At 36.3% G+C, this 19484-nt stretch overlaps 1 protein-coding gene across 2 annotated transcripts in view; it reads left to right on the top strand.

Moving 5' to 3' along the window:
- Positions 1 to 19484, top strand: part of ELP2 (elongator acetyltransferase complex subunit 2) — a 38037-nt gene that overhangs the window by 1062 nt on the left and 17491 nt on the right. For both annotated transcript variants that reach the window (XM_026790995.2, XM_014264330.3), the window contains exons 3-10: positions 1041 to 1126; positions 2806 to 2956; positions 4144 to 4221; positions 8143 to 8207; positions 14110 to 14176; positions 14998 to 15132; positions 16040 to 16135; positions 17620 to 17720. In XM_026790995.2, the coding sequence (XP_026646796.2) occupies positions 1041 to 1126; positions 2806 to 2956; positions 4144 to 4221; positions 8143 to 8207; positions 14110 to 14176; positions 14998 to 15132; positions 16040 to 16135; positions 17620 to 17720 (779 nt within the window). The remainder of the gene's footprint in view (positions 1 to 1040; positions 1127 to 2805; positions 2957 to 4143; positions 4222 to 8142; positions 8208 to 14109; positions 14177 to 14997; positions 15133 to 16039; positions 16136 to 17619; positions 17721 to 19484) is intronic.

Here is a 19484-nt window from a genome sequence, read left to right as displayed (position 1 = left end):
CTGGATGCAGTACTCGAGGTGTGGCCTCATGTTGACAAACGCCTCTGCAGGAATGTGAGCTGCCAAGCCCAGGTGAGCTCCGTGGTGAGGGGATCTCTGCTCCTACCCCACAGCCAGGGACACCCCAGGAGGATGCTTGCCTGGGGCTGTGGCAGCTCACACTGGTCGATGGCTTGTGCTGCTTGTTCTTCCACCAGTCTCTTCAGTAAGGTTTGGAGTTTTGCATGTTTTGACTTGTAAACTGATTTGCAATGCCTTTTCAGCAGTCTCTGAGTGTAAAGCTCTGAAGTGGCATAGTGGTTATGTGCTCGAAAAAAAGAGTCTTTAGAAAGATGTTTGAGACATTTATGTCTCAAATGTTTGAGACATTTGTGAGACTTGCTGGATAGTAATTCCAGGATTTAACATTGCTTAGTGCAGGCAATATATTCTTAGGTAATATATTCATAGGCATATATTCTTGCCCTTAGGCATTTCTCATTGAAGAAGAGGAAGGTGACTGTTGATTAGTCTGTTGATGTAATGTGCTGCTTCCTTTTTTTGAGAAGTACTGAGGTGCAAACATTAGTTTCTAACAGTGATTTAAACTGCCATCCTTTCAACGGGATGCACTGAAACATATTCTTCTTAAAAATGATTAAAAGGAGTTATTTTCAGGGAACTTGGGAATTAAATTTTCTTGTGAAGCTTTGAATTCTGTTTGTTTAAATTTTCTTGCTTTATTTTCCTATCTTCCAAAAAGACCAAACAAAACTCCAAAAGATTAATTTACACTGTTGGATTTGAGAGTCTTCTGGAAAGGTATTTTTACCACTTTCACACAGAACTTTAAATAGTCCTGAGAATTTTCTCTTTACATTTTCTTAGGGAATATCTTTGCTCTAAACCAGTTCTGCACAGTGCAACTCCTATTAACCATACTTTATTCTGGTGGAAGCTTTGGTTACCAGTGATATTTTATGAGTAGTAACCAGTAGAACTGCTTATGTTGCTGTTACAAAGTTAAGTGCATACTGAACTAACCAAAGCATATTTTTTAGCTGCTGAAACAGAGTTAATTTCTGGTGGATCTGATAAACAACTTATTCTTTGGCAATGGAAAGACACAGTAACATGGAATAATCAGGTAAGCAGGAATAACCTCTTTTCCAATCTTCCTCTGCGGTAGTATCTTACATTCACAAATTATCTGTTTTGTTTGTATTTCTGGTTCCTACTACTTGTTTCACTTTGAAATTCTTGATACTCTGTCTTGCTATGTATTACTGTAAATGTTGTTTCCTCTTTTCTGTGGTTCATCTTCTTCAAATCAGCATTGGTAAAGAAATTAACGAACCTGTCAGTCATTGAGTGGATTTGTTTAGGTGTCCAACAGACTCTGTCTGTCTGTTCTTGACTCATCGACTTTCTGATCTGACATGGTAGTTTTCTTTAAACCTTAAAACCTTCAAACCATGAGGACCATTTTGAGCTGGCATTTTCTGTATCATTCTTCCTTGTTTCCTTCTATCCATTTCTAGTGATTTTTGATTAGTCTGTACAACAGTGTGGGTTTGTATATAGATAGTCTTACCAGAATGATATACAAGTTGGAGTAGACGTTTAACAAAAATCAATATTAAATAAATCTGTGCAACAATTGGCTTTTTTCAGAGCAATGGAGGAAAGTAAGGAGACATGCTAATTTATTATTTCTACTTTAAAATGTAAGGCAAGAGATTCAGTGTTGTGTGAAAGAGCCTTCTAAATGACCTGAAATTTTGATGAAAAAACCGCTTTATTATCTAGCTTTTAATATCTTGCTTGTTAAGCACTGGATTGGGAATGGCTGTGTAGGTAACCCATTTCATCATCTGTCTCAAAGTAGGTTATTAGACTTGGCATTTTAAAAGGCATGAGAATGCATAGGAAGGGGAAATGAACCTATTTTCATGAGGGAAAGTTCTCAGAAATAAGTTATTTCTCATCCTGATCCATTTTAACTGTTCATGCATTTATTCAAGTTAACTTACAGACTTTTTAATAAACTTTTTCTGCTGATGTGGTGCACAGCCATATGGCAATAATTTCAAAAGAATGTGGCTAAATGTGCTCATTTTAATGGGAGTTCTAGACTAGTGTAAATTCTTAAACACAAAGTTCTGTATTCAACCAATGAAAAATTCCCACAGAGGCCTACCAGGCTGTATTTTGGAAAGAGATGTCAAGTCTGTCTATGATAAAAATCTGAATAAATGTTGGATGACTTCTGGTTGCAAAATTAAAAGCCTCTCACTTTGATCTTCGTGTTTATGAGGAACAGATTGCAAATTGAATCACCTGTATTCATTGTCTAAATTTAGCAGTTTTGTTTTTCATGTTGGCATTTTGAAGGAGTAAAAAGCTGTCTTGGTTTGTGAGAACACACTAAACATTGCTGCTAGAGCTGCTGTAGCTGCTGCTTATTCTGTTGTGTTCTCTGCTCTGTCTCCTTCACTAAGGTTCTCCAGACTTTTGTGAGATGTTCCTTAGGGTGAGGGACAAGAGAAGGAGAAAAAGGAAGGAAAACTCTTCCTAACTTTCTGTACTGTTTCCAACTTCCCTCAAGGAAGGGTGAGGTTATAGCATAGTGAGGGTGTAGTGTACACAGGAACATTTAATTCTGTTTAGCTTTGAGCAAAGTCTTACTAAGTTAATATTCATTGCTGCTGTATCCCTTCTCTGGGTTTCCTGGAATATTGTTTTTTTTCCCTAAAGTTGCTTTAAAAGTTTTCTCACCTAAGTTACTGGAATTTAAACTTTGTAAAAATTTTCTCATGTGTTCAGGCTGTGAAAAGCATTCCTCTCAAAGGGCACACAGAAGCTGTTTTTGCTGTGGATGCTGTCTGCCAGTCAGATGAACCTGATTTAAATGTGCTAATAGCTTCTGCAGCCTCTGACTCTACTGTGAGAATCTGGTCTCGGCATGGTTCAGAAGGTAACTTTTTTAATGTTAGGGATAACATACTGGCTAAATAAGAATGATGAATACTTATCCATTAGTTATTAAATACTAACATCTTGTAATGCAACTACATTGATTTGTCTTCTGACTTTAGTACATCAAAGCACTTTATTACTCTTGGAAAGCCTTGGGTCATATTTGTTCTGCAGAATGATTTATCTTTATATTTCATCAGGGATGTGTGGCCTGAATTTACTTTTTTTTTAAAATATGTGTTCATGTTATGACAATCTGCACCATTGTAATGTGGCGGCAGACTAGCTGTATTGCATGTGTGAAGTAGAATTACATAGTAAAATGATTAATGGTGGTGTTAGAAAGATGAGGTTTAATTAGTCACTTGTTTTTTCCTGTTGGCTTGAGTCCAATGAAGTTTGGGATCTTGACGTTCTGTTAAATTAGGCTCTTGCATGGAAATACAGGAAAACAGCATTCTAAAATGCATAAGAAATAAATTGGGTAGATAATTGAGATTTAAGGTGTTGTTTGCTGGATGAGGTTTAGTGACTGCATTTCTTTAGCTACTTCCTTCCTTCCTGGGTGTATTTGAAGATCTTGTATTGCCTTGCCTACGTGAGAGAGATGGAGTTGCCAGTCTAAAGTCTCATGTTCTGGAAAGCATTTTTGGTTTTCCCAAAGAACCCCACAAAGTCTCATCTTTTCCATTTTGTCTTGCTGGTGTGGTTACAGTGATTGAGGGACTAATTCTTCTGTTGTAGACAATTTTTTTCTGCTATTTTCTTGTTTATTTACTAGTTTACTAATTTAATGATTTCCAGGGTTTCAGGGATGTTTGCAGGTTTTTGCTAATTTCTCTAGCTGCCGTTGTAGAAAATGGATTCAGTTTTATTTTCCTTTGTTGTGAATTCTGTTGCCACAGGATATATTTTGTAATATTTATTGGCTCTGGTGTGTTACCACAGTGAAGCTATACAGATTTAACACAGTATTATCTTCTAACCCAACCAACTGGATGAATTTTTATGGCCACACAGAAGATGGTATTATTGTTTATGCTTTTGAAAAAATGTAGATTTTTTTTCAGCTTCTTAAAATAAAAATGGATGGGAAATTTTAACTGTATAATATAGAAGGAAATGACAGTGTAATTGTAATAGTTACAGTGAATGAGATCAACACTGTCTGTTCCTGTTTTCCAGCTAAATGCATTGAAATTCTGCAGTTTGGAAATGGATTTGTTATGGATGTCTGCTTATCCTTCTTGCCTGGCAGCGATGGTAAGTAAAGCTGCACATCTTGAATATCAATGCAGGAAGAAAAATCTAAGAAATCCCCCAAACAGATTTTTATTTTGCTAACTCCAGACCCGTGTGCCACAGTTTTTGTTTCCTGTGAAATCTGCTTAAGCTGATTCTTGTACCTAAAGATTTTCTCTGGATTCTTCTCAGTAATTAAAAACAAAGACTGATTACAGTGTCTTCAAAATGGCACTCAGATGGAGTTGCTCAGTTGAACTCTTGCGATGGAAAGCTTTAAACCAGGGTAACAATGCTGTAAATGAATGGGATAGGATGATGCTGTTAGTTCCACCTGCTCCTTGTGGTGCTGCTGCACGTTTGTTCTTGTTGTTTGAATTGAAGGGCAAAATTCAGAAAAAATCTGAAGGCCTGCATTGAAAATCATGGGTTCCCAAGCAGTGTTTATCATCTGTTTGTTCAGTCTTAAATGTGAAAGATTTGAAATGCTGAACTGTTTAAACCTGCTTAGTATGGTTTATGTAGGTTTCTGCTAACAGAAATACTAGGTTTTGTAGGCTGCCACAGACATATTCTTTTTGTGCAAATAGGTAGAAGCTTTTTTTGGTAAAGCAGATGTATCCTCAAGCCAGATAGATGTGTTTGATTAAATGTGGGTTCAAGTATCAGTAGTCTTTCACCTGGATGGAGGCCTGCCAGGCTCCCAACTGAAAAAGTGCTAAATTTTCTTACTGTATTTGGAATTTTCAGCTCTGCTGCATGCATTCCACACTGATGTGTTGTTTTGATGATATGCTTACGAGCGTACCTTTTTCTTTGGCTTTGATAATTCTGTGAGCAGTGAAAGCTCTATCACAATGTGTTATCCAATTTGGAAATGCCAGTGTCTGTTTTCAGAGCATGTCTGATACCAAAAGCAGCATCTGTATCATTAAAGAACATTTTACACCTCTCTCTTTTCCTGTAAATACACTAATGTGCTTGTTGAGGTGAAGTTAAAAGGCTTGAGGGTAAATTAAAGTCATTACTGCAAGTGTGAATATTCTTTAGAAGTGAAGTGCCTGTGGTGTCTGAGTATAGCATTCAGATTGCAAAACAATAGATTAAATCTTCATTTAGGGTACTGTACAGATAAGAAAGTCTCACTGTAACACTCTAGAGTAGTGCATCTGTTCAATGTTGAAATCACGTTGTATATAAGAGAAGTAACCATACATTCTAAAAACACCATGAATTAAAATTATCATGTTAGTTCTTAAAACTGTTTCTGAAATTCAAATTGCATTAAATGTTTGAAGCTTCTTTGAATGGCAGAATAGCAAGGAGTTTGTTTTCCAGAGTCCCCAAAACCAGTGTTGCTTAAAGTTACATTGAGAGCAGGACAATCCTTTATTATGAACTCTTCCCATCCCAATTCAGATTAGGTATCCAAAGCAGTACAGTGCTCATAAACTGAAAAAAGAGTTCTTTATTTTTTCAAGAGCTGAAATTATTTTCAATTTGCATAATTTCAATTTACACAAAAATTTCATTTTGTGTGGAATTAAAAAAAAAAATTCTACACATTTGCCTTTTTTGTTCCAGTTCCAATACAGATGACCTCTGCTGATAAAATTGCAAAGGGACAGTTTAGATTTTGAACCATAAATGTATAGAAATGTTTCCTGTAGAAATCTGTAAAGGAGCTTTTAATAAAGCATAGCTAGTGTTTTCTCCCTAAACCTGGCATAGTAGTCCATATAGATGAGGCATATGTTAATTCAGAAATCTAAATAAAGTAGCTAAAATATATTATTAAAAAACACTGCTGATCATTTGTCAGAAACATTAATCTCTAATGGCAATTTGGAATTTTAATGATCTTCAGGGAAAAATGATTATGATAAATTTAGGAGTTGCTCAGAAATCTTTACGAAGGCTAAGTTGTCAGCTGCACAGGGATTGAAAGAAGCTTTTCTCTTGAGAACAATCTGCATTTCTTAAGTCAGGAACTAATTACAGCATTACTTTTCTGAAAATCATAAACTACATTTCCTGAAGCATTTACAGCAACCTCTAATTTCAGCAAGAAAGTAAATTTAAGGCTTGCATTGAAAATTGATACATATGCAATGGATGCGTTAACTTTCAGATAATGTTCCTGAGCCTAGGATTTTAACTGATTGTCCTTGAAAAAAAAATTATTAAAAAAAAAAAATTGAACCACTTTTGTCAAGAAGTCAAGTAGAGAAATCTGATAGACTGTTCATTAAAACCTGACCAGTCATTTGCAGCTGGAAGGCAACTTAAATACTTCTCTGGCAGCCTCTTTATTAAGGAGTTTCTGTACATTTGCTGTTTAGTCTTGAAGAAGAGCTTTTTGCGGTTTTGGTTGCTTGCTTGCTTTTTGCCTTACAGTGCCTGCACAAATTCTGCCTATAAAATGCTGGCAATAGGATTTATTTTTTTACAAATCTTGATCAGCTATGTATCATATAATCTGCTTCTTCCTATGACCTGGATAATTGCCATGATGTAGCATGGCCTCTGACAGTAAATAATTGTCTCCTCATTAGTGAATTGCAACAGGTGAAAAAAAAAGAGCAAGTGAACTTGGAAAACTCTGCTTATTCAACTTACTTTTCTTATTTCCTCTGCAGGAATTTTATCTTAATCAGATCCAAATTCTAATATCTCAAAGCATTTATGTGGAAAACTATATACTAGTCTGGATATATAGATATATTTCTTGATAGAACTTTTTGAGTTAAAATATTTGCATTTGTCTTCAGCAGCAACTAAATCATAATTCTCTCTTTGGTTTTCTTAATTAAAATTTCGTTCCATTGAGTAAATATGTAATTACATTAATGGCCCATAAAATGTTTCTCAGGAAAGTGATGTTGTCTTCAAGAACATCCATTGTATTGTGTTTTATGGAAGAAAATGGCACTCCTGCCCAATTTCTGTGGGCCTGATGACCAGGTCTTCATTCAAAGCAGCTCATCACCTTTGATGCAAAGCTGTTTTTTAGACCTATTAAAGAGAGGAGGAGACGGAGGTGAATTGTGACTTAGAGGCTGGAGAGAGGAAGCAAGTGATAGAACTATGAGAATATGGAATGTGGCTGATAAGTGCAAGAGGAACAGTGGATAACTGGGCACAGATTTGGTACAAGTAGAAAGAAGAGATTAGTATAAAGGATAAAGATATTATGAATATTCAAGTTGATTTTTGATCTATCCATAGTAAGGATAAAATTATCTATATGAAGGGATGTCATTGAGGCTTTTTGTTAAAAGAAGTAGTTGATTTTAGTGAAATTTAGTATCTGGTTTTCTGTCCAGACTTGAAGAATTCAGATGTCTAGCCTTTAACTTATTTCTTCATAGTTTTATACTAAATTTATTTGCTTTTACTGTTTCAGTCCCTAGCAGTAGCTCTCCCTCTTATGACATATAAAAAAAAAGAGGAATGGAGTAACTGTTAACTATTCCTCATCCTCTTCTGTTGGAGAGAAGAACTAATACACTGCCTAACTTTTCTTTTTTTAACCCCCTCATTACTTTCTCTGGTTTGATTCAATAGACTTACAGGGTTTGTGCACTTTTAAGGTTAGCCAGTGGAAGGCAACTGCTACTCAAGACTTGAGTAGTCTTGAGTGAAAAATTTATTATAAATTCTAATACTTGAACTTCCTACAGACATATGAGCTTGAGGCAAACTACTCATTTTAATATCTTAAATATTTATAGATATTATTTGCAGTTCTGTGTTCTTAAGATACTAATTTATTAGACAGCTAATGTAGAAGGCATTAAAAAAGTGATATCACGCTTGCCTATCTGTTAGTATTGTTATATTTCGATATATTTCTATATTGATTTTTAGATTATTTATATTTTTTCGTGTCCTAGAATATTAGATCTTATAAAAAATTGAAGACCTTCTTTTCCTTTCTAGTACCAATACTGGCTTGTGGTGGTGATGACTGCAAAATAAGTTTGTTCATACAGCAGAATGGTCAGGTAATTACAATTTTGTCTCTTGCTCAGAGCATTACTGAGTTTTCTGCTTCTTTTCAAATGTGCTTGTGATTTTTTCCAAGTTCTTCAGTAAGTCCTTTCTGTCTCTATGTAGCCATTGAATACAACAACCTTTTTTCAAATAGTTAATCCTTTTTTTCTAGGTAATGATGAAATAAAAATGCAGAATATTGAAGTTGAATTCAGTGCATGAAAGTGTTTTTCTTAATTTTTTCCTCTGTGTGAAGATAGCCTGTTTCTATTCTCACTGATACAAAATAGCTGCAACTGTCCTCCTTTGTTAAGTATCCAGGCATTGAGTTGTTCATATGGAAATGTTACTTTATTCTATAAATTCTTATAATAAAACTGTTATGACTTCTGAGGAATTTTATGTTTGTTGCTAAGTGTGCCCTTTATGCTTGACTGCTTTTGAACATCCAGAAAAAAAGTATTTTTGGGGGTATCTGATCTTATAAAAGTACATATTTTTCATGTGCTATTTGGAAGCTGGCAGTTTTTAGTTTTTCATACAGATAAATATTCCTTTTGAGCAATAGAGAAACGTCATGTCCTCTCTTGCATCTGTTCAGAGGTTTTGTTAGATTCTAAAGCATGTGTAATGACTGTTTTCCAAAACAGAGCTCAGTATCACTTCTTTTCTTTCTCTCACTGCCTTAAAAAAACCCTTCAAATCCCAAATGTTCTCCCATTGCACCAGTGAAGCTACGATTTAGAACCCCCCTTTGAAACTGGCATATATAGAACCACTTAGTCTGCTGCAATTGCTCAGACACACTCCCTTTAGGGATTAAAGAATAGATACTCTTTTATTCTTTTTTTTTTTTTTGAGACAGAGAGAGATAAAAGCTACTTTATTGATAATTTTTGTGCTGCCATGTAGAGTAATAAGTTTTTTTTGGTTGCTGTTGTTGCCAGTAAGAGAAGTACTTCATCCCCTCCTTCTATGTTTAATGATTTCTTGACCACTGAGAAGAAAAGAAGGGTGCTTGGTTAGATTTTTTTTTCTTTTTTTGCTGTGTAGCTTGTAAGTTATGTCAGTTTAATGAATTCTCTGGGAATTAGCAATGGCAAAATGCCACTATTGATGCAACTAGTGTGGTTGGTTTTTCTCCTTCAGAGTTGGAAATTTGTTTTCTTGTATGATTCAGGTTAGCATATTATATACAGTTTGACTGCCAAAAATGTTCAGAGACACATAACTTATTTTGTCCATTGTTGGCCAAAATTTTTGGTATAACAGTAGTCTGCCATTTTAAAAGGCAGTCAGTCTGTGGAGGGTAAAGGAAGGTAACTTGAATAGACAAGTTCCCTCTTAAACTTCACAAGCAAGTTTGTGCTGTCTTTTTTTGGAGGTAGGAAACTTGGTTTATGCAAGGGGTGAGCAGTTTTGTTTTGCATGTGTTATTTTTCACAGTTTCAATTTCAGAAAGTATTTTCACCAGCTGTTGTGGCAGAGTCGATGTTCAGAATATCTCTTAAATGAGGCGGGACTTCTTGTTGATGTCTGTCTTAACTTTCCAGACCATCTCTTCTAGCTAAGTGAACTGTGCAGGCCTCAAAGAGAAGAGCCTGTGTTGTGCTTTACAACTATTAACATAATTAAAACATCCTTGCAAGCCTTCTGACATGAATTCTTGCCTAGCTGCTAAATCTCATTCATCAGGTTTTCTCAGATCTACTGACACCTTTTTATGGCTTCTTAGTAGTATTAAAGGTATTTGAATGAAGTGTTACTATAGCCTTGCCATTTTTTACTGGAACTTGGCATAGGAGAGTGATTAGAATCTTAGCTCCTGTGTCATTCCATTACTGGTAAGGGCCTGTAGCTCTGTTCAGTGAATTCAGTGACTCCTGTAAAGCACTTCCTTTAGTTAACATCCTCAGAAAGGTTGTTATGAATATGAGTATGAATCCAGAGGTAGAACATGCATTCATAACAGGACATTCTTATGAAACTTAAAGAGCACTCACTGTTAGACTCTGAGGGAGGATGAGGCATCTTTACTCAGCTAATTCAGGTTACTTTTTGGTAAACTCATTATTTTGTAGTCAAAATGTATTTGTTCATTAAAAGCTGCTTGGTTTTTAGAACTGAGTGGGCATGCTTTTCATCTTTTGAGACTCCTTACCCACAGATCCCTTACTGTATTATATAGTAGAAAGAAAATGAATTCTTTGCTTTTCTGACTTGTTGGAAGAGGGTATTGATTTATAAAAGTATCCAGGGAAAAATCTTTCAGAAACCATAATATGTCTTCCTGCTAGGGATATACCATCTACAGATGTGGCCTGTGGAGGGCAGGTAAATAAACCAGCAGATTAAATTAGAGTTTTAAACCAAAACATTTCTATTTGAGCTTTGTTTTTCTGAGAAGATGGTGCACTGTGTGTTTTGAGTTCCACCGAAATAGTTTGGTATAGTTAAGAAGTGGAATAGGGGGATGAATCAAAGATAATTCAGGCTCTTTCTAATCTATTGAGATTAACAGCTGCATAGAGGAGGGATATCACATCTAGTGTCTGCTGGAGAAAAAATGAGAAGACTTGGACCCCTATTGCCAAATTTACCAAACTACTAGCCAGGCTACTAGCCTGGTCCTGAAAGAGATGTGCCCAAAGTGTGGGCAGGATTAGTTGTGCAGAGTGTGCTGGGCATGTCCACAGCTTCATTAGTTGTGCTGCCTACAGAACAGCTTTATTCTTTGCTTAAAAGGAAAGAGACCAGATTGCTGCTAAGCAACAATGTTCAGAGATTGGGTAAGAGGCATGGGAAAGCTTGTGAAGTAGTCAGGCCAGGAGGTTTCGTTGGATTTAACTGTTGATGCTGTAACCTCTTATGTATCCAGTGAGGACCAAGTGGAAACTGAAACAGAGAAGAAATATGAGACTATAAAAACAAAATCTGTAAAAAAAGAGAAGAATGACAGCTCAAAACACTGGTGTATATAGAACCTAGACAATAATAGAAACTTTGACTGAATCACCTAAAAGTAATGACCATGTGCATCTGCACGAACCTTCATATTGATTCAACTTTAGAACTGAATACATCTGAAGAAACTGAATATAGGATGCCAAGAGACATAAACTTCAAAGAAAACGGCAAAAACAATACAAAAAAAAAAACCCTAGCATAACAGCATACACTCCTCCTTGCTCAGTTTCAGTCAACAGTTTTTATTTTTATGGGAACCAGTATCTTGAAAACTTTGACTGAATCGTAAAGTCTTAGAATATCTCAGGTCTGAGGAGACCCATAAGGACTGCTGGCTCCAACTCCTTGCTCCTCACATACCACCTAAAATTAAATCATATGACCAAGAATGTTGTGTTCCTCATGCTTCATGTCTGTATGTGGTAATAGCCCTTGTGTTCACCTGTTTTCCGGCTACTGTACTGACTCTGCTCAGATGGGTGAAGAGTGGAGGATGTTGTAGTAGGGATGGGAAAGCAGCATGAGTCCATTTAAGGGACTGGATGCATTTTCAGGGGTTTGGGAGGATGTCTCTTCAGCCTCATACACCATCTGGTGCTGGTATTACTGCCATCAGTGAGTATGAGGTAATAAAATTCAGCAGCCTCCGCCTTAAATCATATGAATAGGTCAGTGGGTCTATTCAATGGAAGCATATAAAAATTAGTACAGACTTCTAGCTGACTATTTAAATATGCTTGTTCTGCAGCACAAAAGAACTGCAGGCTTGACTTCAAGCTAAGTAGTGCCTAAAAACCTGTTCAGGAGATGACTTAGAAATCTGGGGTGGTATTAATAATCTCAAAATAATTAGCTTTACTCTTTTAAGGGAAAACAAATGGCTGCTTTTCTTAATAGATCTCTTTGATGTAAGATGGGTAATTATAAAAAACTCCACACCACAACACCTTGAAAAGAGAAAATTATTTGATGTGTGTTTAGGTTAATATAAGGGTCAAGTTTCAGGAGATGCACACATTATTTTAGTGTTAAAGAAACAATAAAAGAGAAGGATGTTAGCAACAGTTCAGCCTAAACAAATCTTTCAGTTAGAAAAAGTTACCAACTAACCTTAATGACTGTAAAATACAGAGCATTTTTTCAAAGATCATATACATGAATAAATAAATGTGTTTTATTATCTATTATCTGATAATAGAAGATATATTTTCTGTATAACCAGAAGCATGTAATCTTCAGAAAAATCTTTAGGTTTCTGTTTCATGTCACTTCCTGGACTGTTCCTTGCTGCCTTTACACATAACCTGTTTGGTGTTTAACTTAAACATCTCTCTGGAATGCCCTATCTAGAAGTGCCAGTGACTGCAGAAGTGACCAGCCAAATGAGGCTCAGGTGACTGTGAGAACACATTCTTAAGACCTAAATTTCTGGTTTGGAAGTATCTGATCAGCTTAGTCTGATCATGTATCCTGTTCTGGTCATGTATCTCACATATAGATGGCTTTGTAATTTTAGGGATGTTTTACAAGGGCATGGAGTTACAGGGGATGGGGCAATGGCTTCAAACTGAAAGAGGGTAGGTTTAGGGTAGCTATTAGGAAGAAATTCTTTACTGTGAGACTGGAACAATTGCCCAGAGAAGTTGTGGATGCCCCTTCCCTGGAGCAGCTTGAGGCCGGGTTGGATGGGGCTTTGAGCAGCCTGGTCTAGTGGAAAGTGTCCCTGCTCATGGCTGGAGAGGGTGGATCTAGATGATCTTTAATGTCTTTTCCAAACGAAACCATTTTATGATTGTGACTGCAAATGTGTGATGAGAAGGGGCAGAGTAACACTGATGGGAAGATAGTTTTGGGGAATATCAGAAATATTGGATCAAAGAGAGAGGCACCAGTTTCTGAGTATGGATTCTTTTTCATACATATTTTTCCTTTTTTCTTTTTCCCTGTCACAGATTGGAAGAGAGACCTCAGTTGCAGACTTGTACTGATAGCAAAGGCTGTCATTTAGTCATAATTCTAAGTAGGCCTGGGTAAAGGATTTAGTAGAATATAATGCCAGAAATAATGTGATGAGTTATTCATACTAAACTACACTAGTGTTTTAACTGTAACAGTAACTTCAGGCATTGGAATTCAACTTGGAATACAGAAATGTCATGGAAGTAGGGCTGTTTCTGGGCAAAGAAAAACAGAAATGGGTTAAATTCTAAGTAAGGAGTAAACAGTTGTACTTGAATCAAAATAAACCAGTAACGTTACATATGTTATAAATGAGGATAAATTACTAGTGAAAGTTCTTAAAAGGGAATCCAGACTGTGTTTGCATTCTGGTGTTCCTGAGCCTGTGTTCATGTAGAGTTTTCCATCAGCAGTTTTTGATGTATACCTTCCTTAGAAATTTTGTCAATAAATTTAAGAAACATAGAGAATATTTCCAGTGCCATAACTGATTCTTATTATTAATATTCTATTATAAATTAATTCTTGAAAATAATGTCAAAGCATTTGCTTTTCTTTTTGTGCTTGATTTTACCTGTATTCATTTTCTTCATCACCTGCAGTTGTATCCACTTCACACAAATACAAGAAATTGTCACATCAAACCTGCATTATGCTATTCTTTGTGTACCACAGTAAGCCTGATAAACTTTAAAAAAAATTCAACAGTATCATAGAGAGATTGTAGCCTCTTGAAGGTGTGCACCTTAAGTTCACACCCTTTCCTGCTCATATATGTGTTACCTGTGCTTATCCAATGGTGGCAAAACAAAAAAGGCTTGTCTCAAATCTGTATGTAAATTACAGTCCTTAGTCATGGTTAATTTTTTTTTCTGTTTCAGATAATAGAAGCTATAAATATAAAAGACTTGAAAAAATAAAGCTTATTGCTAATAAGTGCATGGTCATTAAGTGCATTTCTGTGATGTAACAGGAGTTTTTATTCAGTTTCAGAAAACGTTGATACTCCCTGGCCATGAAGATTGGATAAGAGGCGTTGAGTGGGCAGTCTGTGGTCAGTATGAAAGATGAATAAAGTGGAATAGTGGTTCAATGGCAGTTACTAGTGTTTTACCCCTCCAAGAGTTGACCTTGGTGCACTGTAGCACCTAAGCTCTTGTGGTTGTGATGTTTGTTTTCCTGTGATGGTGGTAATTAAGATTCAAAATCAAGATGAAACTTTGTATCCATTTAAAACATTTTTCTTGCCTGTTTCAGGTATATTTACCTAACTGGTACTTAAATGCAAACAAATTGGTGTTTTCGCAACTTTTCCTTTTCAATATACAAATTTCTGTATCTGAGTGAGGAAGTGTAGGGGGAAATAGTATGTTTATATTTTCTTTTCTTGCTTCCCCCATACCTTTTTTTTTTAACTGGGAAATTACGAGGGGAATCTTTTCAGACATCAATGAATCAAATAGTTATTGCTATGGCACCAAAAAAAAAGGAATTTGAGTATGCTACAAGCCTGGAGAAAGAAAAGGAGGAAAGGAGATTTTGACAAGTGTTGAGACTGATAGAATTCCAAAAGCAAAGGCCCATAATTAGTAGGGAAGTGTATGTATAACATGTCCAGTGCTTACCATATCTTCCACATCTTACAATCATGGACATATTCCTAGTGTATTATAAAATAGGAAAGAAATTTGAATGGTAGAGAGAGTGAATTGATGTTGAAATAAAAATGATTTTTTTTATGATACTGTGTAAAATGGGAAAAATTGGGATAATGCTCTTAGGTGCATGTATGGAAAGATGGTAGGTTAGTCATGGCAGTGATTGCAATGAAAATATGGCTCTATTTTTTTTCCTTCTTTTTCTCAAAACAAATAGGTGAAGACCTTTTCTTAGCAAGCTGTGCTCAGGACTGTTTGATAAGAATTTGGAAAGTATGTACAAAGTTAAAGCAACTTCCAGAAACTGAAGATGATTCCATAAAACTGAAAGAGAATATTTTTACTGTTAAAGGTAGGTAACAGCTATAAAATTCTCCTGCATAGCTTTTCACTTGTGTATCTTTTCATGGATCTGAGGAAGCTGACAAGGTGTTTGTTTTGTGTTGACTGCATTATTTTTAGCTGTTAAGAAAGCAGAATTACTGTTTTAAAGCCAAAAGTTAATTATATAGTACAGGAAATGGTAAAGCAGTGAGAGGGCTTAATACCAACATGGGTTGTTATTGTTATGCATATTCCAAATGCAATATGTAGGACACTTATTTGTCTATGGGAGAGAAGCTGTTCTGTAGTTCTCCAGTTTAATAGCTTAGCTTTCATTTTCTTTTGAATTCAATGAATTAAAAGGTGCTGCTATAACTTAAAGATTAGAAAAATACTGCAAGTAACAGATAAGTATGTGCAGGCTTACTTTATGGTCATTTAATGAGCTGTTTAAGCATGATAACATCAGATGCTTGCATTGCTGACATTGTAGGGTGAATGGTTTGGCAACCTAGTTAATATAATGAAGGTATGTGTAAAAAGTGCTCATGATACTTCCTGCAAATCCTGATTCGCTGTTTGAAGTTTTTGCAGTCATTTGGAGATGCTGTTTGAAGTTTTTGCAGTCATTTGGAGATGCAAATATGCATAAGAGTATGCGTAGTGCCAATTTAGAGTGTTTATTTCAAAACTGCTTGAGAGTTCTCCAGGAATTCTCAGAGACCCTTCTGAGACAATGCACTGACCTGTGACCATAAATCTGGTCCTCAGGGCTTTTCCCAAAGTAGGATTTAAAGGAGGTGTTCAGTGTCAGGAAGCTTTTGAGATGTTGGTAGATGTTGAAAGCAGTTGATTGCTTTCACTAAAGATACCAGAAATAACTGGTCTTTCTTGGCTTTTAGAAAGAAATATACTTTTTCTTTGATTTGTGGCAGATGCTGACACATCATATGCAGTTTCTTTGGAGTCTGTGTTGGCTGGTCATGAAAACTGGGTGTATGCAGTTCACTGGCAACCTTCATTTTGCAAAGGTAAAAAGATATCAAACACCAGTGTTAAGTGTCATATACAGAGAGTACAGTCGTGTGTCTTTGTGTTGTGTTTGCATGTTCACTTGTTCCTGTAGAGATGAGTCTTTAAATTCTGCAAATAATGTTTTATGAGTAGATTCCTGGAGTATCAGTTTTTCTAAAGCATGTAACTTTAAGGCATTAGCACAGACTCCCATTGAAACAGTGTTATTTATAGTTTTAATTTTACATTTTGCACTAGTATTTATCTTTCTTTTGAAATCCTTCAATTCTGACAGCCTTGTTTGCAGTACTGGTTTGCTGTTATGTATCTGCCTGACATAAGGGAAGGAGATTCTTGATTTGACATTGCACAGTCAGAACACCCTTGACTATTTGTACTGGTAAAAGTGTCTTTTTTTCTGTCATATTTTAGAGTTACTGATGGCACGTGACTTCAGCAGTACAAAGAACAGCTTTGCTGGTCTGTACAACGCTTGAACAGCAGAGTGCCATTAGAATATCAAAATACACTTAATGAAAGACACAAGACTTGCTTTAAAAATACTGGTTTAGTTATCTGGTCCTTAGCCTTTCCTCTTTTTTTTTTTTAAATTAGACACCAGTAAAAGGTTTAGCCTTTTAGAACAAGGTTTAGGCACAATGTAGGCCTGTCAGCCTTGCACTGCAATCTGAAAACTGTCCTGTTAGACCATGAAGTTTTCCAGGTGCTTCCATATACGTAAAGCTGCTTCTGTTCTGTGGCCTGCCCAGTGCTGAGTTCCCTAAAATAGATTTTCATTAGAGGCAAACAGATCTGAGGGACATATTCTCAGTGCAGAAGGTAAGATGGGAAGTCTGTTGCTAACATATCACCTCATGAGATGCCTGTCAATATCTCTTACTATCATGAAGAGTTCCTCAGTGGTTTTCCTACAGGTTTCACAACTGGTGATGAAGCAGCTCCCTCTTTGCCATTCTGTGTTGTGCTTTTTTTCTGGAGTGTTTCATTGCATTCTGGGGAGCAGTCCTGAGTTACTGTATGTACTGTAGGGTGCTAGAGTATGCTGAAGTCAGTAGCAAACCTAACAATTTGGGAAAAAACCCCAAACAGTGAATACTGGGCGATTATTTTAAACTGTAAATCACTCAGTAAAAACTTACTTAAGGAATAGAACTGAGAAGTGCTGTGCATTTTCTTTGAAACTCTAGCTTTTCCTCCAGATTATATTTAATTCAGTATAAGTTTGGAGTGAGAAAACTGGAATATGGTTGTTCTCATCTATGTGTTTTACTTTTTCTTTGGGTGATGATGGCTGGGAATACAATATCTCCTAAAGAATGCCCAGCAAGAATGTAGAGCCTGTAAATTTGGCATATAAGAAATGCATTGCATATCTCTGATCCTGAACAATTTTTAAAATGTGTTTGTATTTCAGTATTACCTAATTTCTTCAGAACATATGCTCCTAGGTTGTAGGGTAATAATTTTCCTTGTACTGTAGATGGCAGCATGCAACAACCAATGAGGATATTATCTGCATCAATGGACAAAACCGTGATCATCTGGGAACCTGATAAAGAATCTGGAGTCTGGCTAGAACAGGCAAGTGTCAGTCTTTCTCACAGTATGTGCTGCATGCAAGTTGTGTTTCCAGCGTCATGTGTGTACTGTAGGGAGCAAAAACTCTAAAATTCTAGCACAGAAAGGTAATGTTTTCTTGCAAAAATACTTTTTCTAGTGCTCTGTTGCAAGTAAAACTGTATTTTAAAAAAAGCGCTATGATATTATTTTTATTGCTTGTTTATTTTCTTATTGCTGTACTGAGGAGTTTATAAAGGATGTTTGTGCTCAGCTGTCATTCAGAGTGTACAGGGCAGGGGTTTCATAGTAATGCATGCTATGTGCTCCTGCTAAGAGGAGGAGGAAGCCCTCCTGAACTATTTGCAGTTCATCCTTGTGGGAATGTGACCTAAGCAGTTACCACAAAGCAGCTGACATGCAATTCACAAACCTGGTTTTACTCACAGTAATTTGGTCATTGGCTGTGTCATTAGGTTTTTCTTCCATTTGAGCTGGATACTCCTGTGCCACTCATGTAGTAGTCTGAAGGCTGTTCTGATGTGGATCATCCTAAATAAACAAGTGGTACACCAGATTTCTCCAGTGCTTTGATTGATGTCTTTTCAGTTGACCTGCTTTTCCATATTGCTGTAGTTCAGTTGAAGTTGTTTGTGTTGGATTATGCCAGCCATTGTTTGTGGTCTCTCCTGTCACAAAGAAAGTTCCAATTGTCTCTTGGGTGAAAAAATGGGAATTACAGTAGGGTATTTAATTTTTCCTCTGTTTCATTGAAAAATTCTGATGCCTTTGTGTTTGAAGTAGAAATTAGTTCATAAAAGCGCAATGACATAGAGGTGCCATTTGATGTCCCTAGGTGTAACAGGGAGTTGTGGCTAAATTCACAAGCTTCTAAAAATGGGTTGTGTAGTAAAGCTTGTTGCAAGTAGTGATTCTTTAATTTTACATTCTCTTTGCATTGGTTTGATCACAAATGTGTAGCTTCAAGTTCAGATCAGACATTTTAACGGCAAAAATCCATTTTACATCACGAGAGGAAAATCTGAGCAGGAAGCTTGCAGGGAGGAAGGGCACAAGGGGAACATCCCAGTTTCTCTCTTTCATCATGATACGATGAACAAGATGTTTTCAGAAATTCATTCCCCTGCTCAGAGGTGAGACTAGAATTCTGCCTCTAGCATGGCCTGTCAAAGTCACTTCAATATGAGTGGTATTTTTTCTGAATGAGTGCTAGTAAAACTGAACTACTAGTGCAGTGCCATTTAAAATGGGACATTGGTTCATTTTGTTTTGTTCTTAAAAGAGGTTGTATAAGAATGAACGAGTTGAAAGTTTGAAAGAAATTGTGGTCTTATGTCTTGAATAAAACTTGAAACTGTAACTTTATTAATCTTTTAATAAAATTAAAAAAGTGGAAGGGCACTAGAGCAACCGTAAGGCCTGTGTGTATACATGCGTGCACATATGGGAAGTCATAAGAGAAGCACAAAACAGGGGCCAGAATTTGCCACAGAAAGAGTATGGATGAAATTGCAGCTGTTCATGGAGAAACAGGGAAATGAAAGTATGCTAGGGAATCTTGGAAATTAAGTAGAAAAAAAAACAACCTACTTGGGAACTACTGTTTCTTTGGATCTTTTTTTTTTATTGTGCAACAGAGCAGTAGCCAGGCAACAGACGATAAGGAACTGTTGCATCCAACAAGCTGGACTGAAACACAGAACATTTGGGTTTGCATCTAATCTATTGCAGTGTTTTCTTTCCCTTGGGGGAATCCTATCTTGAGAC

This window comes from Zonotrichia albicollis, chromosome 1 (assembly GCF_047830755.1).
Source record: "Zonotrichia albicollis isolate bZonAlb1 chromosome 1, bZonAlb1.hap1, whole genome shotgun sequence".
NCBI classification, from domain to species: domain Eukaryota; kingdom Metazoa; phylum Chordata; class Aves; order Passeriformes; family Passerellidae; genus Zonotrichia; species Zonotrichia albicollis.
This window is presented reverse-complemented; position numbering and strand designations above follow the sequence as displayed.